This window comes from Amblyomma americanum, chromosome 3 (genome assembly GCF_052857255.1).
Source record: "Amblyomma americanum isolate KBUSLIRL-KWMA chromosome 3, ASM5285725v1, whole genome shotgun sequence".
NCBI classification, from domain to species: domain Eukaryota; kingdom Metazoa; phylum Arthropoda; class Arachnida; order Ixodida; family Ixodidae; genus Amblyomma; species Amblyomma americanum.
The window spans coordinates 54802778-54820007 of NC_135499.1; the positions used below are offsets into that span (position 1 = coordinate 54802778).

Sequence of the window (17230 nt, forward strand, 5' to 3'; positions counted from 1 at the left end):
TCGACAACACTGCTGTGGGCCGGCAGTGGTCAGAGAGCGCGAGCCGGAGGCAACCAACCCTACTTGTACTAATGATTGAATCGACGCCATGCGGCGCACTTCAGCTAGAATTGAAAGCTCATATAAAAGGTAGACGCATGTTGTGAAAGTGTGATACCCCGGCATTTAACCACATGCTAAGTCATGCAGTTTTGTCGTCATAGGGCTTGATCAGAATCATATGCAAAGTATGGCTCGACAGCTTTTATGAGCGACCAGGTGCTGCAAAAACCTCTGCGTACTTGACATCGCTGATGTGGCGGGCAGCTTTCTAAGGGCTGAAGTACATCTGCGCACTAAATTTTCAGAAAGCACCCACGTCGGCTTCGGGAGGTGGTGCATTCGACTCCCGCTGCCGGCCGGTTACCGACCGGTTTCTTCAAAATGGGTACAAGTTTTGCCTCGGCCTGGTGCTCGGCTTGCTAGAGTTGCATTGCTTGGCAAAGGAGCCTGCTCTTCAAATCCCGTCCCGGTGGGCTTAGAAGAGAGACAGCGGCGAACATGTGTCGAAACCCACACGAAGTCGCCTGGCACGTAACTGACAGGTACACCTCCGAGGTCATATGGATTCGAACGATGAATTCGATGATCTGCTAGTTGCAGCACCTCTCAGCACGCTGAACAAAGGTGTGGACGTGAGGTAAATATCAGTGCCTTGAAGTGGTCAACGGGCAACATAGCGGACAACGGAGTAGTAGCTTGGCGACTGAAGACGAGCTGGAAGGGGGTCAGTCACGTCTCCGAAACACGGTGTTGAAAGCAAACCTCACATAAAGAGGACGTGTTTCCCATGTTCTATGCTCTATATCAACATTCATCGCATGCATGTCGGTCAGCGATCGGTTGAGTAGCTCCACCAACATGTTTTCCAGCGGGTGAGAAAGCATCGCGCGTCCATAACAGGTGTGAGTCAGTCACTACGGTCTAGATTAGGCAGGCCGTGAAAGCAGTCCCACCACTAGCAACGACCACGACAGGAGGCCCGTGATGAAAGGCAGTGTTGTGGACGACACACTGCGTCGCTTCGGCAGCAGTGCCTTTGACAAGGCACGTGTCCTTAGAGCACCGTGTTAAGTGCTGGTCGCGACGATTACCAATCGTTTGCCAGACGAAGATGTAGGGAAAGGATCCAGTAGGTCCATGCCCACTTGGAAAGAAGTCTTCGGTGGGTCGACGGTCTGAAGAAATCTGGCCGGTTTCAATAGCACGTACTTCCGACGTTAGCAGTCACATGTTCTTAAGCCAGCCCGTACTGTCGTGAGTAATCTCGGCCAATCGTGGTTTTGCCTAATTCGTGAGAGTCCAAGGCTGAATTTCATGTGGCCTGCGGACAGTGCATCGTGGCAGGCACTCAAGATATATGAGCATAACTCTAATGGCGAAAACAAGCTCCTTTCTTGTTGGCAAATTTTCGCATGTAGAGGACTTTACATCGCAGAGTGGAGGCCTGGAGCCCATAAAGAAAAACACGCCGAATGAGCGCGTCGACGGCTTCCAGGTAATCGACGGGCAGCGCTTACTTTGGTTTCGTCCTCTGAAACTGCGCCATTTGGGTTTTACTATAAGTGTCAGAAAAAGGAAAATCATCGGTGGTTTCTACTGGATCGGTGGTAAAGGTTGCATGCTAGAAACAATGCACCTACTTTTTCTGACGCTTTGATTTTTATACGACTGTTATGTCGTTTTCTTGCGAGCGAATCCTCCAGCAAACCAATCGTTCCAAGGGTCATTGAGGCTCGTCAGTGAGCATAAGTGATAGTCGTCGCTGACAGCGCGAAAGGGTCTTTCATTGAGGTGCGGTCGAAGCTTGCTGATAACCCATATTAGCGCGACATTTTTTCTCACTCGTAGAACAGTAAGTCTCGGTGTGCTATGTGTTCGGCTCCCGTTACCGAACAATCGACACCACTCTGTCATTACCGCACCAGGCTCAAGCGTTTCTAGTAAAAGCGCGGGCGTTAGTTGCAGCGAGTTCATCGATATGGCCGTATTCGGAATACTTTGTCTATGGCTGAGAACCTAGAGGTAAGCTCCTTTTGTTCCCTTCCCAGATAAAGCGGCGTGTCGTCCCTAGACAGTGATGATAACGTCTGAGCGGCGATTATAGATAATTCTTCAACAGAGTATCTGTAGTTTTTACACAGAACTAAGAAACCCCCAGCGGCCATCTTGTCCGTTAGTCGCGAAAAACCAGAGAGGGCAGCGCTCTTTTCTGGGTTCATACTAATGTCTTGTGTACTGACAATGTGGCCGAAGAAGCGCAGTTGCTCAAAGCCAAAATGATATTTCGCGGTTTTTACAGTGAGTTGGGCACATTTTATGGATTGTAGCACACCATGCAACTGCCCCAAGTGCTGGTGAAATGTAGTTGAAACATATTGTTACGGGGAAAACTATTTACATTTATTTACAAGCGTTAGTGGCAAGAATGAAGAGTTCCTAGTAGAGAGCACCAAAACGAACAGGGAGCCACATAACCATCTCTTCTTCGTCCTTTCACGCTAGAGGCGACTTCGTCTTTTACTGTCACGTCGTCGTAAAAATATAGACGTAGTTCCTGTAGACCAGGCACGACTGCCACTTCAAATCGGATAAAACTCGGTCCGCCACGAGTTGAACGTGGCCGGTGTGAAGCACAAACCGAACGCAAGCATCGTAATAAACTCGTTCAACCCTTTAGGTGTCTCAGAAGCCGTCTTCTCTCTGGCAGTAACCGCTTTTCAGATCCAGTGTCGAAAACTATTTGCCGTTCCGCAGTCAGTGTAGTGTGTCATCGATCATGAGAAGCGGGCAAACACCCTTTATGATCACATTATCAAGTTTCCAGTAATCAACACAATAACACAAAGTGAGATCCTTCTTTTTGGCAAAGAACACCGGCGATGCTCACGCGCTTGTAGACGGCTGCATAGCACCATCTGCAAGCACTTCGGTGTTCTGACTTGTAATGGCTTCTACTTCCTTCAGAGAAGCAGGGTATGGTCGGTGGTAGACAGGTGCTGTAGGCTCATCGGTAATGATGGGCGCTGGGCGACTGGAATTGGTCTGACCTTCGAGCACGTGGTGAAGAAGTCTGCAAAATTTGTTAAGAGGTCCGACAGAGGATCCTTCTCAACCAATGGCAAGTCTGAGTTTATTTTGAAGTACTGTAGAACGTGGCATAGCCGAGCGTCGCCTTGAATGCTTTCATACGCGGCGCACATACCTTGGAAGTCAGCTACGACTTGGGGGAGAGCGACAACCATGCCTTTAGCAAGGTGCTGAAACCAATTTGTATACTTTGTGATGAGGACACTGATGCACTCACGTGGTTGGACGACACCTGCGGCAACTGCAATTCCCTTCCCAAGCCCCAGTGGAATGTATCACCATCCGCCCGCCATATCATCGCAGTATTGGAATAAATCGTTTTCCACGAATTCCAATATGCTGCACCATGATGGGACCGTGACGTCGTTCTCGACGATACGCAGAAATTAATCACAGCACCGTTCACTTGAAGGGGTGAGTTTGTAGGATCAAATATCGAGCACTCAGCACGTACAAGTCCCCCACTAATGTTGAATAAATTGAATTGAATTGATTTGAACTTGAAATGACGTATGCCGACACTTACTGTGCACGTGCCCACAGGGGAAATTACGTGGCCCCCAGCAGTGAGCATGCGGCCCACTCTTTCAGAAGCTTCTTCAATTTTCGGGTAAATGCACTGCTCAGTCATAACGGAATAATCACCACCAGTATAGAATAACGCGGTCACCTGGGTTCCTTCACTGGTCACACTCAAACTGGACGCAGCGTGTCGCATACTGTCGCTGCCTTTCCATCCAGGTGTCTTATGCTCGGTTATTTCGCGTTGGAAGACGTTGACATGTACCGTGCTCAGAGCCCTTGCCTCCAGAGGTCGCTGGTTCGAGTTTTCCCAGTGAAGGCTCGGCGAACAACGGCCTGCGGAGCTAGTCGGGCGTGGGGGTTTGGTGAGCGGTAGAGGATTGGCGAAGGCCATCGAGACTCGCAGTGTCCGGATTAGACGAGGTTCTGGCGCGCCCACTTATACTATGAAATCTAATGTGGTCGGTCGCTTCTCTGGGGACAGCGTGCGTCGGGTCCAAAACAGCCAAGAACCACTCGGCAGTACGGACATACTCGGTGTCGGTGACCGAGCACCTCATAGGGCAAGCAGGGAGACCGGTTATCCGGCTTGGGCCACAAATCAACCTTCCGATGGAGTGATGCAGGCAGAGCAGGTGCGTGGTAGGGACCGATTTGGCTCACAGCAGGCATCGGGTTAATGGTCGTGCACCAATCGGCTGGCACAGTACAGATGCGTACTTAGGTCTGTCGTCGCACACAAGACATCGGGGAGAGGGTGTTCTTACGGAGCCTGACGCATCTCGTCGCCGCGATGCAAGATGCGGCGCAATCCGAGGCTGACAGAACAGTTGTTCTTCCCGGACAATGGGAAGAATAAGCACGCACATGGCGTCCGCAATGCCGCCGAAGTGTGGTGAAATTGCATCGGGCGTCAGGCTATTCACATGTCGACTGCATTGCCGGGCCTGTTGGAGAGTCATCTCCATGGTGGTCGCCTCCGTGAGAAATTAAGCAACAGGGCGGCGTCGGCTGCGCACGAGGCCCGCGAATAGCTCCTGATTTACATCTCGTTCCGTCTCCTTCTCATGCTCGTCCCGTCTACCATCTTTTTGTTATGTCACAGGTGTTGCGCGATGAGGTAAGTACCCACCCACTATGTCGCCGAGCCCACTTGCTGAGGCTATTGAGGTGCCGAATATTCTGCGGAAGCAAACCATATGGCATTAAAAAAACGACAAGATGAAAGACCTGGGAGCGGTGTACTTGAATTCTGAAGCACACGTTGGTATTGACTCGTTTGACGTTCGACATGTGGGGCAGCTAGAGCACTGAATGGCGGACGGGACAGTGCAGCGTCGCTGCCAAAGCATCTGTTTATGAAGGAAAGGGGGCTTCATAATTATTCGGCCACTTCCTATTGAGATTTATTCGCAGGATGAACACCAGGAATTCATTTTCAAAGAATTCAAGGTTACCCAATTTCAGTTCGGCAGTATCACACCCACAACGAGTGCTAAATGTCGAGATATGTATAGCGTGATAATTCTGCGTGAACTTTTGTCAGGTTGGGCATAAACAAAAATGAGCAGGGTAAACTGTGAAAAAAAAACACATTAAGTCAAGCTTGAAGGCAAAAAAATTTATTGGGTGCACGCTATTGCTGTACCTGAGTGGCTGGTCTTTACAGCGAAGCTGTATACCTCAACCGTCCAAGGAAATTTTCTTGTCGTCGTCAGCAAAAAACCCCTGGAGTGAAAAAGTACCCAACAGACGAAATCGTATATAATACTGATCATGAAGGAGTTGAAATATAAAAATACAGAAAGAAAATATATAAAAATCAAATAATAAAGACAAAACCAAACATTAAAAAGTACAATATATAAATCGTACATAATACTGATCATAAAGCGTCCTAATTCTAAGAACAGGAAAGAATAAAATTCTATGAAAATAAAATTAAGTAAAACATTTAAAAACAACGCTAAGAGGTCTTTAAAAGCGGGATGCGACAGCGTGTTGCAGGGTTGCCAAGGAGTCCATAGAACGCCATCGTCCAAGGTGCGACACCTTGCACGTCGGACAATTTCAGGAAAGGAAATAACGCCTATAGCACATATCTTGTGGACACCTGAACCGCGCCGTAAGGCAAAAAAAATGAAATGAAAATTGGTTTTAAGGAAAGGAAATAACGCCTGTCTTACATATCTCGGGGGAAACCCAAACCGCGCCGTAAGGGAAGGCATATTTCCGACACAATTACAACTAGGCGTTCCGGTAAACAATAGGTATGCAGCTGCTTCGAAAAGTATTGACGTCATTCGAAGCCCTCGTGTGAAGTGCTAACCGCATAATCTATGATAGCAGCGCCTGCAACAATGCACAGCGCGTTCCTTCTCTCCGCGTGTATTTACCAGTAAAGATTATGGTTGCGTTTTCATGTCGTTGTCGTAGGCAAAAAACGCCAGGCTAAAAATTGAATCCAAAGAGCATAGCTTTGCTGTTCAACCACCTTCACAGTGTGGATTGCAGCAACAGTTTATTTTGTGTGTGTATGTTACACTGGTCACCTATGCGTCAGCAAAAGAGTACATCGTACAGCCTAAAAGGCAGATAAAGGTTTCCTTGAGTTTGAGGGTAACGTAGCTAGATATTAGCGATGTAAATGCAAATGTTTAACAAGATAAAAACAACAATGGCTACGTGACTCTGTTGTGTTGTCTGTGCTGCCAATTGTTAAGAAAATTTTCACGTTTTTCTGTCCCTGTGCGCATTCTATAGGAGAAACGTAAAACGTACTGAGATTTCGGTCATTCATAACACAATATTGCATACGCCGCGCAACTCCAGAAGTAGAATTTCGTTTTATATAATAACGGACTGGATATTTATGGCAAACCCTATCGAAGAAGTGCAGCACGATAAAGGTGCACTCACCAACGAGTAAAATGAAGAAAAAAGCAGACTTATTTTTACAAGGTTCCTAGCAAAATACGTTTACGGTGTGAATTTCATCATGTATATGTCACACGAGATTGCTTTTGAGGCAGTGCACTGCACAGTTCTAGTTTCTTCCACTGCGGTTTCCATAAGTTATGTCACTATTAACGCCATTCATTATGATGGATAAAATGAGCCAGTCTCGAGAACAGTACTGGCGAGGCGTCATTAAAAGAGTGCGGTGCTCTGATTATCTTACCCCCTTCTTGGTTGCTTTATCCGCTTTCTACTCCGTGCCAGGAACAACATGCTTCCCTGTTTGAAGTTCATTGATTAGCACTGCATGAAAAGGGTGAAGTATTGTAGCTTCTTACGTTGCTACGACTTTTTTGAAGCTCTCCAGTCGCCCGCATTGCTTCAGCCGATCTCCGTCCCGCTGCCTCATGGCACCACTACCATCGCTAAATGACGTTTGGATTATGCCCATGAATTTTATTCAGAAACGGTTCACGCATCTCGTCTTCTCATCATCGTCGTCAAATGAGATGGTGGCGCTCCGACAGCTGCCTTGCATTGTCCTTGTTGAGCACAACAATATTTCTAAACGGAAATTCAACGTAGCCGATTTTTTAGTCCTATATAGAACAATACATGGTTATATTGTGCTTCTAGCATAAACTTACAAAGTTTCACTTTTTGTCAAAGCAGAGAGGGCCAACACGAAGGAAGGGATACAATACCTCCTGGAACGACCGCAGGGTATGTCCAGAGAGCGTAACTTGCATATCATGCACCAGGTTGAACCCATACCGTCGCTAACAGCTCCTAGGCTACGAAAAATGTACTCGCATTCATTGGTTTCAGCTGTCAACGTAGAAATGAAAAAAAAAATGGGGCGTAGTTTTCGTTTGGAGACATCTATAGATACTGCACACGGCTGAAGGTGATATACAACACTTGCACAGGGTGGCTGGGTTATGTTCACGCGTGGATCCTTTCGGCTCACTTGAGTGTCCCGCACATACACGTATTTGAAAGCGACACTGAAGGAGCAATAAACAATGGACTGATCGGCAACACAAACTTCTGCTTCTGTGTGCTTTCAGAGCATTGTCTGTTGATGCTTGGGTGAGGCCGAAGGGCTTCTGCCGTCAGGTGAATGCCTTGGCATGAACTGTGAAGAGAGCAAGTAAGGGAAGTAAGTAAGAGCAAGTAAGGAAGTAAGATCAAGTGACATCCAGAGGAAAAAGTAACCAAATAACTTGTCGAGCCATACATCAATATTATGGCAGCCGTACTGAATGACAGTCGTCGTATAGTCGTTGTCGTCATCGTCTAGATTGCATCTACGGAGGGACAAAGGACTCTCCCGAGTATTTGGCTCCTTTCCTACTCCTGCCGAGGCAATCCTGCTCCAAGCAACCCCTTAAATCTCAGCTCACCATGTGTTGCTACACCCCCAGTCATTCAAAGCTAGTGGTGTTACCCTGACAGACCGCTGGTTACTGGCTGTCCGCAATATATGCGTCAGCGAAATCAATTACATCTTCTTCCACCCGACTTCCACTTGATTGAGTTGCGGAAGAATGCTGTTAACTCAAGTTTCTTTGTAATCCATGCTGCCAATTTCTGCCTTCTACCATTATCTTTATGTCGTCTAAAAAGAATAATTCTCTCACAGATGCTGCCAAAATAATACGAACCACGCTACGACATCTCACATTTTCTTACACTTTGCAAAAAAAAAAAGGTTTCGTTGGTTTATTATTTGTTAGGATTACGTACCTTGTGCCTTTCGGCAGGTAAAACACGACCGGTGGAACTGCATATCATTAGAGCCGTGAACGTAAAGCATCCCACTTGAAAACTACTATGTCAGGGGAAATGAATGCTAACAAGTATAAAGCTCAAGACAACACATCCCTCATCTCGTATGCATAGAAAATGTAGCTTCAATTCCGAGTCAAACAAGAAAACTATTATTATTGACAGCTATATTTTTTCCAACTGTCCCTGTTGAGTCGCATCCCCTTTTACTGGCATTGGCTGAGTTATGTTATTTTGTTTTCACTTTCCGCTATTCGAATTTATTTTTCGGGAGCAATTACTTTTTATTTTTGATTGGTTTAAATCCATTATGCACAAATGACACGGTCAGGGATGTTTTTTTTAATTTATTTTAACATGTTCCACCATACCAAAGCAAAGAAAACAAAAGATGAAAGCACACAGACTAACTGCAAGAACGCTATGAAAATACACTCTACCAAAACCCAAATGTGAAAGAAGTATTCAATACGACTGCTTTCCATGTTAACATGGTTGCAACACAAAATAGTGCGCATGCAAAAATGAGGAATTGGCTGTTACCACTCGATATTAACACTATACATATCGCAACAACATTGCTCTTGGCAAAGAATTGCACTAGAAAACTGACCAAATGTGGCACAGACTGGGCAATCATGCAAGAAAATTACGCCCCCTTCTGAATTCAGATGCGTGTAAACCATGCACAAAGTATATTTTTTGCCAATCATTAATGCAAGTTGATGGGTATTTTCGTTTTTACGCAAACACACACGTTTTCCTGACCGCATGCAGTCACATAAAGATTTTGAGCATTTCCAGCAGGCCATCAGAGTAAACATTTTGCAAACAGCTCCTGCGAAGCCTACCAACAGCTACGTTTAGCCGAGTACCTAGCCGCGACGTATAAACCAAATACGTAAAAACGCATGACATACGGATAAATCAAGGTACAGGCACATAACAAATGAATTGTGGTCGGTGATATGAAAAGAGCGAATAAACAGGTTTTTAAACAGCGGAGATTGGACAGCGCCACAGCAAAGACACTTTTCAAGAGGTATTTTCTTCCTCAGTACAGGAAAGGTAATGGGTATATGAATGTAAACAGATGCACATGAAAGGCAAGAAATCAGTGCTGGGAGTTGTCAGTTCTCGAGCTTTTCAGAAATCAATCAGTGAGCTGTGGTGTTCATCGTTAGTGAAACAATAGACAAGAACAAAAGAGTCCGAAGTGCATAAATGTGCGCGTTAGCCAAACGAATAGTGTAATGAAGCCTTCAAAACGTCCTGTAAAGCACTGCTTAGAGAAATTAACGGTTAACCATAACACCTTGCCGAGTGAAAATGTGCGTGGCTGTTGTGAACAGTTGGCCACAAACATGCTGTTCTTGCCATCTGCTTTTTTCCATTAAAACTCATGAAACAAACAACAAAAGTACGTAAGAAACTCGTTATAATTATTTTACGGTATTTTGCACTACTGTTGCGACCTTACTGTTATAAGGCCACTTGCAAACACTGCAAATAAAAGCGCTCTGCACTGCAAATACGCTTCAAAACGAATGCGCCTCACTTGAATGCGGAAGGGCCTGCACTGGATGTATGGAGAGACTGGAGCGCAAGCTGTGATAACGGCGCTGTAAGAGGAAGCACCATGGTGATCACCGTATTTTATATAACACAAAACCCCACAGAGGAATGCAACAGAAAAAGTATCAGGATCCTGCGTCTAAGTATTGCCATAAGATCGCATCAAAAGAAACGGAAAAATATAAGTCTTACATGTATTCAAATATATTCACTACAAAACATAAAACTATACCTTGTGTAAACGAGAAGTGTAAAAGAGGAGTGTAGAACATAAAAAGACAACTGTGTTCTTTTATCTAGCACATAACCGAACGAAATGTGCTAGAAAGAGGAGCTGCGCCTCTTGAAGGCATTCAAAAACACTTTATTAATGGTAAGGGCTGTATGCAAGAGGAAACTGTTACTCTTCCTCTTCAGATATTCGAAATAAATTATCTCCCCCCACGCACCTTCTAATACAGTATGCGCACGTCCTGCTTTGTTAAGTCTCGAAGCTGTGTACGAAAGATGCCACAGCAAGAAGTGTCCGCATAAAAATGCTAAATGTATCGCCCTCTTCTCGTCTGTCTCTCTATTTCCGATGTTGTGTTGATTGTACCACCATTACTACAAGCGAATAGATGGGAAACATCGAGGAGCAGGTATTGTTCCCATACGAGAGGTAAATGAAGTAATTTCTACTTAAACATGCAGTCCAGGTCTCCAAGAGTGCGTCTACCTGAACACGGCACGGGTTAGCCAGACCGGAAGATGCACTGGATGCATTGAAGGTGAATTATACTCTTAAATCCATACTTCGGTTTGAAGGCGCCACATTCACAGGAACAATGCAAGACGACCACGTGAATGTCTATGTAATTGTCCCACTTTCAAATGCAAGTACAAATTCCAATTAGCTTCTCCAATTAATTTTCTTTCATGGCCTGCTACAGCAACCTTTAGACACACTTACATCGTAAAAAATAACACATCAACTTAACTGTCAGACTTCCTCTGCTGATTAAAACGTACAAAAGGGGTCAAAATCTGGCCAAAATACTCCAATCGAATATGGGCGGGTAGGTTCTACGTCCGCGCACAATCTTTTCGTTTTACTACCACCCATTATACCATGTGAATCCGACTTTTTTCTGCGCAAGTGCGTCTCAAGTCATCGGATAATAACAGTGCTATCGGTTTCGATTGTCGCACCAGCGTCCTGGAAAATTTTAGCCCAAATAATATATGCATAATGAATACCCAGACACTGTATAAAGTCCACTAATATACCGTAAACATGCTTGAAACCAACTTCACACACAGCAGAAATGCGGCGTTCATGCACAACGAGACATTAGAGCATGCACAAATGTCGTGCCTTTTGCTCGTCAAGCTAAACAGACGCACATTTAACAGTGCACAAACTTAGTTTAACAGGCAGGCATCTGCACACGTGGCAGTCACAATGCTCTGCTTTGTACTTTTTCCTCTCTACTTACGCTTATACTGGTATTCGCATATGACATCCGCCGGCCCTCGTACGCAAACCATGGAGTTTGGGAAAGGGTTTTCCGAAGGACGCCAAGGACCTATAAAATAGTGTAGGCACTAGAGACAGCTTTGCACAACACGGAACAAAGTAATCGGTCTTTGCATGTTCTCGTTATCCTAATTTGCAGATGTGCGTTATATTACTGTAAAAAAAGACTTAATGGCTATCACACAAGGTGCGGATATGTTGCATGAAGAAAGTATTTTGCCTACTCAATTCACAAGGGTAAAACATATTATAAGCGAGATGTAAAGATAATCAGAGCTTCAAGGCGTTTTTCATGTCGGTTTTCCAAGAGCAGCGAAATCAATCGACGATCGTTAAATAGACTTCCTTTTTCAAATAGTGAAACTCGTCTACGCTCCTTTTTTATCAAGCATTCTTCCACAGCTGCCCAACAGAGCCCTCTTAACATATGCCCAGGCATATACCTGTAGAATAAAAACAACCTGGCCGGCTTGGCTATACCCCAAAAATTTAAAATGGGAGTGCAACAATGAGGTTGTGAGGGGCGGTCATGAACAAAACTGCCTGAGTCTTTTTTAGCGTTCAATTTCTCACCCTGTGTTGTGCGTGTTTTGTCCGCTCAACGTTTACTAGGTCTGATGAGCCGGTTTATTTACATTTAAATTTATCAATTTGAATTTAAATGTAAATTAACCGACTCATCAGACGCAAAAAGCGTTGCGCGGACAAAACACGCGCAACACAGTGCGAGGAATTGAAGGAAAAAAAAGATTCAGGCAATTTCGTTCATGGCCGCTCCTCACAACCTCATTGTTGCACAAAGTTGTTCGCCCCAAAAGGCAGTTTAGCTCCAAAAGGTAGTTGGGCCCCATTTCGTTTCAAACGAGATCGAAGAGAATAAGTTCCCTGACTCACCTCTCCGTTGAAGAAGCAGAACAGAAGTGCAACGCAGAGACCCTGTGTAAAAAAATTAAAACAGGAACCAGGAAGGTTTTATTCTGAAACTAAATGCACCTGTTCTTTTTTTTTACATATATGGGTAAATCAGAAATGATGACACGTATCGACTCTTGAAGTAATCCACGGGGACAAAAGCCATTACTCAATGTTTAGAGAGAATGCTTTTTGCGGCTACACAGCCCTCTTTATGATTTTTTTTTCGTTGCACTCAGTAACAATGTCCTGTGACAATAAGATAAGTAATTTGCCGAAACGGTGAAAAGAAAAGACACGATAAGAGCATGCTGGTGACCTATGGTGCCTTTTGAGCGTTTATTGCTGAAGCCGTCAATAATATGCACGGAGTCTACCGGAAACTGCGATTGAGACGATAACCTGTAAGCCTTATAGGATAAATGACGAAAGCCAAAGTCACCTAAACTAAGGAGCATAGGGAGCGACATTTATTTTGTAGTTTTTATCAATAGAAGTATAATAAAAACAGCAGAAAAAACAACCACATGCCGGCGGCGGGACCCTAACCCACGACCTCCAAATTTCACGTCCGGTGCTCTACCAACTGAGCTACGGCGGCGGCTGTCGAATCTTCTGCGTTAGGCGATATTTTGTGTAATGTAAGCGAACCATGAGCGTGTTCACCAGCGCCACCCTCACCATAGCGGCAGACGTTGGACGTAGAATGCGGTCGAACGGTGAGAACGGAAGCTGTGCGAAAACCCTCCTATGCTGCCTACGGCATCAATACTGCCAGATTCGAGGCCCTCAATGAACTATTAAGCAGGCAGGGGAATTGAAAGAGGTGCTCGTTATGACATAAATGACGGAAGCCAATGACGGAAGCCATCATAAATGACGGAAACACACTGACGGCATGTGGCTGTTTTTCCTGCTGCTTTTATTAGCTCCCATTGATAAAAAGCAGCAAAATTAAAAAAAGGCATCCCGTATGTTTCTTGGTTTCGGTGACTGTTAGCTTCCGCCAGTTACGTCATAACGAGCACCTCTTTCCATTCCCTTTTCTGCTGAATCCTTATAGGAGGTAATGTGCTTATTAGATGTGTTACCAGAAATGGCACCAGAATATTGTACTCTTCACCACTCAGAACTAATATAGGCATTTCTTTCCGACTAGCAGTGTTTCAAGGCGCCAGCACTGACCTTTGCATTACCACCGAAAAATCAACTTGATAAAATTTCCACAACAATCGCGACTGAACAACTTAAAAATTTGGCACCTGTAAGGAAGTGACGAGCGCTGATATGATCTCGTATGCGAGAAATATGGAACCCTTGTCCGGCCTGAAAGGAGTCACAACGTAGTGCAAGCCCAGGAGTGGCAGCAAGATCACAGTGGCGCGTACAGCTTTTCTGCAAAAAAAAAAAGAATTCTTGAGGAAAAGAAGCAGCTTGATCTTGAAAGGAACCCCCCCCCCCCCCCCCCCCCTTCCCTATGTGGCGCCTGTTTTCATGGCTTGCATGACAACAGTTTTCGAGAAGTTGCGTCGTTGCGACGTGCTCAGCATAAATGTTTTCAGCCGAGCACTTTCGTCTAGTGCTGGCTCTTAACGTCGAGCTGTCAACAGTCGAAGTATGTGCTCGGTTGTTGGTCATTACCGTTACAAATTAAAAACTGAACGTAGAATTCTAAAACATATATGAAAACTTACCGTGTGCTCTCATTGTCTGGAGAATGGACCGCCCGCAGTTTCGTGACCAGGACCCTCACAATGTTCACGAGAAATGCAAAACTGAGCTGCAAGAGGGAAAGGCAGGAAAGAAAAAGTTGTTCTGCGGCCATTGTGAAAATGCCGCAATAATGGTGCCAGTGTTTTTGGTTTTCATTTATTTTCGTTGAATTTTTTCAAGGAAACCAAGTCACAGGCACATATTCCTTTCTTCATTCGTTTCGTTTTGCCATTACATCTCAGTGATAACCGAATGGGAGGTAGAGGTGTTTATAGAATACGTGAAAAAAGAGCTATTTCTCCACATGTGAAGAAAATTAAATACCATTTGTCAATATTTCGAAAACCGCAAACAAAGAAAAAAAATTATGCAAGATCTAGCGCCGGAAAAGGAAATTTGAACTTCGTGGGCTACTTTGTTTACCGCAGAAGGAAGCAATACGAATCAAATGCCAAATAAAGTAGGCTCATTTTCTGTCGATTACTGAAATAGACAATTAAGAGCGCTGGAGAACTGGAAACAGATAGGTAACAGATGGAGTATTTCTACTTATTGTGTAAAAACTGCCTCTCTTGTGAGAAAGAAAATGCTTTACACGCCAATGGCAAGAAGAAATAACATGCTGAGATTAAAAGCAGGTGAACGAATGCCTTTCTCATAGAAAAAAAAGAAGATATTTACCAGTATTGAGATGCAAACTGGAACGCTGAGTACGTATGTATACCAGACGTCGTGCTCGACCCAGCACCTGGGGGAACGAAGGCGCACTATTTTAAATACACCATGACACAATTGCAGTGTTTACTGGTTAAGTGCAAACATGTGCGCAGGTTTTGTAAAACGAGAGAGGCTATCTGCATATTGATAGATGTAGTACGTAGTAACACGTGCGACTCAAATTAACTATAAAGCAGGGTAACGAAATATTAATCTTGCGACACTGCCGAAAATTTTTAAACCCTTAGTATGTATACAATAATTCAATGCACCGACCGCCACCAATATCGCGAAACAAGATTGATCACTACATCTGTAGTGATCAGCGCTGCCGCGGTGACATAGTGGTTATGGTGCTCGGCTTCTGCATGGTCACAAATACGCGAGTTAGACGCCGGCCGCGGCAGTCGCATTTCGATGGATTCGAAATGCTAGAGTGCTGTGTACTCTAGAATGATGTTATTGCGCACTAAAGAACCCCAGGTGGTCCAAATTAGCCGGACCTTCACTACGGTGTCCCTCATAGCCTGAGTCGCTTTGATACAATAAACTGCATAAACCATACAAGCAATTTATACTGCTCAATTCTTTTTGTCCACCCTCCACAGTCATTAACTTGACACACCAGAAAAAGAAGTGAAAATTTACTGCCGTTGCACAAATTTTGCCCTGTGGAAGAGGCAAATAATGTCCGTCGCAAAAAAAAAATCACTTCAGTCGCATCAAACACGGCAGCATGACTAATTAGCGGGGGTTCGCAGCTTACGATTGTAAGTGCTGCTCATTTCTTTTATCGTAGTCACCGATAAGCTATCAGCACTAATTCATGTTACACAGCATTGCTAGGGAGCGTGTGCGCCCGAAATACTATCATCAAAGTCGGCATTCCACGCTGTTCACAGAGAAACCGGTTGCTGAACGCTCTTCCATCAACGTAGCATAGGCAGCCAGCGCGCTAATGACCGTGCGCGATGCCATATCTTGACGCGACTGAACTGAAAAGGGCCCACTCTGCGAACAAGATGAAAGGAAACAAAAGGGTAGAAATGCAGAGCTGCAAGTGCGTGAAACTGGAATGGACCTCCGGGTGAGCAGGCAGTTTCGATTTCGTAATCGCACCCGTTCAGCCAGTTTTCCTGGTGGTGATGAATACCTAGGCGTTCGTTCACGTTGCGAAAACTTCTCGAAATGTACGAGTCTTGCGTAATGGCAGTGTGCAACTAGTCAATTTCCACCGTTGCCTGAAACTTTACAACCAGACAGCTAACTGAAGCATTCATTTTTCCTTGTCGTTAAGAGCGTGCTCGAGTTGAACGGAGTGTGATCGTGGAGAAATAGTTAGCCAGAAGAATGAACAAAAAAAACATCGTCGCAGTGGCGCTATGATATTCCGGCCTTGACAGTTTCAAAATGCTGGTAAAGCAGGAAGAACAAATGGTAATGAGTAAAAGCCAAATATGGGCGCTTACATTCTCGATGCTTCCCTGTCTAAGCCACGAGTGACTCCATAGCCAATGGTTGGAAGCAATGGAAAACCTGCGAGAAAAGCAACCACGTATATCTTGGCACGTGTGGGAAAAGTACAGCAACCGTTAACATCACTGTGGCAAAAAGAGCTTGCGAGACTAAGAAATTGTTGAAGTTAAATTCGAAAGTCAAAGCCCCATTGATATAGCTAAATTAGCACAGTCTAGTAACTTGTCGGATGACCTAGGTTTGGGAAAGCGCAGGATAATTTTTTTTTTTTTTGCTGTAAAAGCACGACTGCTTCTTATCCTACACACATCTTTCTCACCCCATCCGATAAGCAGGAACCACTTGATGATGTTGTCCTCAGCGATGAATGCCAAAACAAGCAGCGTGTGAAGATACAAGCCTTCACAGAACATCCACAGGTAGTTGCACAGCAGAAAGTACTGCGTCACCACGTGCAAAGCCTGGCACCAGCTCTGCGAAAAAAAAGATATCAGTGGAAGCCGCACATCTCTTTTTTCTCCCTATTTTTGAGTTACTTCATCGGGCCTTCAATTTTTTTTTTAGACAAGTAGCTTCGTTCGCTATCCGTGGAGGAAAGCAATTGGTTTCTTACCGGATTTTCCTCGATAACATGCGGCTGTGCGATGACATTTATGTACCACATGATCCAACAGAAGTTGTTGATTACGAACGACGTGAACAAGTTCTTGTGGATGGTGATTCTTCGGCAGCGCAGGGATCTGCAACAGTAAACAAATACTACTGGCTGACAGCATCGAAAGGCGCATGAAAACTCGGATGTGTATAATCTCTCACCAGAGCGCATTCTGGGAAAGTGAGGTAAGATATTTAATATGGTAAATCATTTCTTTCGGTAAACACTCGGTTGCCTTTCCACTTTGAGCAGAAATAAAAAGT

The 17230-nt window shown here is 44.8% G+C and overlaps 1 protein-coding gene across 2 annotated transcripts in view; it reads right to left on the reverse strand.

Annotated features, from left to right (window-relative positions):
• Positions 1-5259: 5259 nt before the first annotated feature.
• Positions 5260-17230, reverse strand: part of LOC144122970 (calcitonin gene-related peptide type 1 receptor-like) — a 103993-nt gene continuing 92022 nt past the window's right edge. Inside the window, exons 10-19 of one of the 2 annotated variants that reach the window (XM_077655911.1) lie at positions 16926-17052; positions 16632-16785; positions 16306-16372; positions 14801-14867; positions 14101-14186; positions 13669-13801; positions 12389-12430; positions 11454-11543; positions 9959-10022; positions 5260-7747 (exon numbers count right to left, since the gene is read on the reverse strand). In XM_077655911.1, coding sequence (XP_077512037.1) covers positions 7725-7747; positions 9959-10022; positions 11454-11543; positions 12389-12430; positions 13669-13801; positions 14101-14186; positions 14801-14867; positions 16306-16372; positions 16632-16785; positions 16926-17052 — 853 coding nt within the window. In that variant the 3' untranslated portion in view covers positions 5260-7724. The remainder of the gene's footprint in view (positions 7748-9958; positions 10023-11453; positions 11544-12388; positions 12431-13668; positions 13802-14100; positions 14187-14800; positions 14868-16305; positions 16373-16631; positions 16786-16925; positions 17053-17230) is intronic. The other variant, XM_077655912.1, reaches the window with a different exon arrangement.